The sequence below is a fragment of the Ixodes scapularis genome, unplaced genomic scaffold (genome assembly GCF_016920785.2).
Source record: "Ixodes scapularis isolate PalLabHiFi unplaced genomic scaffold, ASM1692078v2 PGA_scaffold2__306_contigs__length_199485367, whole genome shotgun sequence".
NCBI classification, from domain to species: Eukaryota; Metazoa; Arthropoda; class Arachnida; order Ixodida; family Ixodidae; genus Ixodes; species Ixodes scapularis.
Window position 1 is genome coordinate 79,834,352 of NW_024609857.1, and position 3,857 is coordinate 79,838,208.

Genomic DNA, 3,857 nt, shown 5'->3' on the forward strand with positions numbered 1-3,857 from the left:
CTGTAAGTTTGAAATCTGACACCTTAAACCAGTTGGTCACCACCCAATTTTATTTCCAGGTCGTTCATCGAGGTACAGTGCAGTCCACTTATAACGATATTGAGAAAACCGCAAAATCCAATCGTTATAGCCGATTATCGTTATATCTGGACCGACAAAAAAAAAACACAAAGAGAAGTTACTTACGGGCGATGAGTGAATCAGGTCGTACAACGCGAGCCGAGGCAAAGAAAACCGAAGGCTTTATTAAAAGGTACGAAAATGACTATAAAATAATTTAAGCATGCTTAAAAAAGTCGGAAATTTGCGCTTGCTTGAGCTGAAGTTTGACAATTGCCGTGTGCATTGCTTCCAGTTGTTGCGCGTACGCTGGCGGCAGTCCTTTTGCGTGCACAAAACCGACCAGCGACTGGATGGAGAGCAGGGCATTTTGTGAAGACATTGGAGGCGGGGTGTTCTCGTCGCCGCCGTCGTCGTCACTACTTTCGCAGTCGCTCGATGTGATTTTTCGTCGCGATTGCTGTTCCTCGGCAATGGCCTCATCAGTAGACTCCTCGCATGAAGCGGCAGCGTTGTCCGCGTTCAAAAAGTCTCCCAAGAGAGCTCCGCCGATGTTCTCCTCGTAAGCTGCTATGTGGTCCCAAAGTTCACCCACATCGGCAGGTTCGATGAGCAAGTCATTTGTCTCTTCCGAGACCGTGGCGTTGTGGCGCACGAAGCCTGCCTTTTTAAAACAGTTCTTGAGTGTAACCTGCTTCACCTCATACCACGCACCATGCACGAACCGCACCGCTTCTAACAAGCTCACCTTCAGGTCAGGAGGTCCGCCGGCGTATTGAGACAATCCTGAGCAGTCTAGTTTCATGATGAGCCATTCCAGCATGCGACGTCTGTAGAGGGCCTTGAAATTGGCGATTACGCCGGCATCCATGGGCTGCAGACCTGCCGTGGTGTTCGGAGGCAGAAACATTACCTCAACGGACGTTAGCTTCGGGCTGACGTTGTGTGCGCTGCAGTTGTCGAGGAGCAGCACCACTTTCCTCTTCTGCTTCTCCATAGCGCCGTCAAACTCGAGGAGCCATTCCTCAAAGAGATCTCGCGTCATCCACGCTTTCTTGTTATTTCGATAGCGGACTGGAATGCATTGATTCCTAAAGCAGTGAGGCCTTTTCGATTTCCCGATCACAAAGGGCTTGAGACGCTCGGTACCGTCCATGTTTGCGCACACAAACACCGTCACCCGGACCTTGCTATGTTTGCCACCAACGCACGGGTCACCTTTCAGCGCGTGCGTCTTTGTAGGCAGCATCTCATAAAAGTGTGCTGTTTCATCGCCGTTGAAAATGTCACTTTCTTGGAAGCGCTCCAACAGCTCGGGTAATTTCGTCGCCAGCCATTCGTCTTTCGCATTTACGTCCAGCGAGGCAGCCTCCCCGACGACGTTTTTATAAACGATGCCGTGGCGATCCTTGAACCGCTGAATCCATCCTCCGCCGGGTTCGAAGTTTTCCCGTCCCAGAAGGGAAGCAAATTTCTTCGCCTTTGCGGCAAGAATAGGTCCACTTATGGGCACGTTCCGGTTGCGAGTGGTCAAGAACCACTGGTACAGGGAGTCTTCAACGTCGCCGTACAAAGGATCCCTAACCCGCTTTCGCTGGTCGTCGTGACCGCTGGTGCCAGCCTTCTTCAAGACATCTCCAGCCTTGATGATTGTAGAAATCGTTGATTGAGACAGCTCGTATCTTTTTGCGAGGCTACCAACCTTGAATCCTTGTCGGAAATCCCGGTGAATTCGCTGCTTCACCTCCAGAGATATCGCTTTGCGCTTAGTCGGCGCCATTTTTACCTCACGAACGTACGAACGTGCGGAAACGGGGGAAAACTAGGAAGCGTTGCGCGGCGGCGGCCAAGCAAGCTCTTTCTCTCCTCCCTTCAGCGATTGCGATGACGATAGCACTTAGTTCCGAAGGATGAGGCTGAACTTTTTAAATCGGGCGGCGCCTCGCGTCACCTAGCGGATCTTTCCACGCCGACCGGTTTTTGATATTTTTACTAGTTTTCATGTCGTTCGCTTCAAGTATTTTAATTTTTCTCAAATTTCCAGGCAAATTTTTCGTGATAAGCACCTTCCGGGCGGCCAGAATTCTATCGTTGTATCCGATATGTCGCCGATAATTCTATCGTTATATATGGTTTATTTTTACATAGGGGCGATGGGAGAATTGACAAATCTAAAAAATTTGATCGCTATAAGCGATATATCGTTATATCTGGTATCGTTATAAGTGGATTACACTGTATATGAATTTTGTTTGCAGCTGTCGGCTAGAAGAGAGGCTGCCTTATTTTCATTTACTTTACTATTCCCACCAAATATGACAAGTGATAAAGAATAGAACCTCATTTGGTTGGCCGAGGCACTGTGCTTGCATCAAGGCAAACTAGCCTGTCTTGCTGGGTTCATATTTTGTTTCATCACCTGTTTAGGATTCTGTTGTTGCTCATCAAAAGAAGAAAAAAAAAACTGACTAATTCTGACTTATTCTGGTGTGTAGGTACCGTTGGCAGTAAACTCTGCTAAATGGGGCAAAATATAGATACTTTTTTTAGCAAATATGCATCGTTTTAGCAAAATGAGCTACACTATTTGACTAACGGGAAACAGAACGAGCCTCTCCACTTGGGTCTTTTTTCATCTCTCGCAGACACTATTTCCTGCTTTTTGTGGTTTGTATCAGACTTTTGTATTCTGTCCGGCCAAAGCATCTGCGTTACACTAAGACTGGGTTCTTTAGGATATCTACAGGTATTCTTCGCAGAAAATGGCTTCCAATCAGGAACACGAGTTTGTTCTCGGCCACCGAGAGCGAGTATTTTCCAGGTGAGCTATTGCCCGCCTATATGAGTTTTGCATTTCATTCCTCTTGAATGCTATAACCTGTTTGTAGTGGGCTTGCACTGGTATTTTGTTGTCTCTCTTCTGCAAAAGCACCCAAGTTTAATTAAGACCGGGTTCTTTCTTACACATGCAGGTCTTGGTGGCAAGAACCAGCCAATCAAGGCCAGAAGTTTGTTTTTTTGCTGCGCATGGCAAGTGTTTTCAAGGTGAGTGATTGATGCCTATCTGAGTTGTTTGTTTCATTCCTCAGAGACACTCTACCTGTCTGTATAGTGGCCTTGTTTCAAGCTTTTGTGTCTCTGTCCGGCCAAAGCATCTGTGTAAGACTAATCTTTAGGATATGTGCAGCAATTCTTGGCAGCAAGTGGCTGTCAATCAGGAACACGAGTTTGTTCTCGGCCACCAAAAGCAAGTATTTTCAAGGCGAGCTCTTGCCCGCCTATATGAGTTTCAGCATTCATCAAGGAGCGCAAAATCAAAGCCCGGGGGTTGGCCATTGCAAAAGTGTTGACTCGGAAGCGCATAGGGAGGAAGCTTTATAGACCAACACGCGGCCTTGATGTCACGCAACCGCGGTGGCGCTGTCGACGGCACGGCGCATGCGCAGACGTCTCACTTCACGTAAATTCGGTTTCTGCGCACGCGCAGTGCCCACACCTGGTGTGGGGAAACGTGGGCTTGTTTGTAAACAGCGTGTCGGTTTATAAAAGTATCCACCTGCTTCTACAAGACAAACCAAAACTAAGAATGTGGGTTCCATTTGAAAAAAAAAAAAAAAAAGCATTGTCGGCTTGAATTAACTCGGGGGCGGCACTGAGCAAACAAGCCACGGTACGAGTATGCTTGGTTCAGGCGTTTGTAAAGGTGGTAGATGACTCGGTGTTTTCTAAAAAAAAATATTTTTTTTTTCTAAAAGTGTGGTGGTCGAATATTCAGGGATGGGCATTGAGTCGGGATG

At 47.3% G+C, this 3,857-nt stretch overlaps 1 protein-coding gene across 1 annotated transcript; it reads right to left on the bottom strand.

The window, feature by feature from the left end:
- Positions 1-218: 218 nt before the first annotated feature.
- Positions 219-1,313, bottom strand: LOC115319316. The gene is made up of 2 exons (XM_029979198.2): positions 1,196-1,313; positions 219-583 (listed from the first exon to the last, which is right to left on the bottom strand). Exons 1-2 carry the CDS (start codon positions 1,307-1,309, stop codon positions 278-280), a joined length of 420 nt encoding a protein of 139 aa, XP_029835058.2. The 5' UTR covers positions 1,310-1,313; the 3' UTR covers positions 219-277.
- Between the last annotated feature and the right edge of the window lie 2,544 nt (positions 1,314-3,857).

Excerpts from the sequence above, each read along its gene's own strand:
- LOC115319316 (XM_029979198.2), bottom strand. The coding sequence starts at position 1,309 with ATGCTGCCTACAAAGACGCACGCGCTGAAAGGTGACCCGTGCGTTGGT. Across the intron at positions 584-1,195 it reads TGGACGGTACCGAGCGTCTC|AACGCGGACAACGCTGCCGC; the intron begins AAGCCCTTTGTG and ends GGAGACTTTTTG.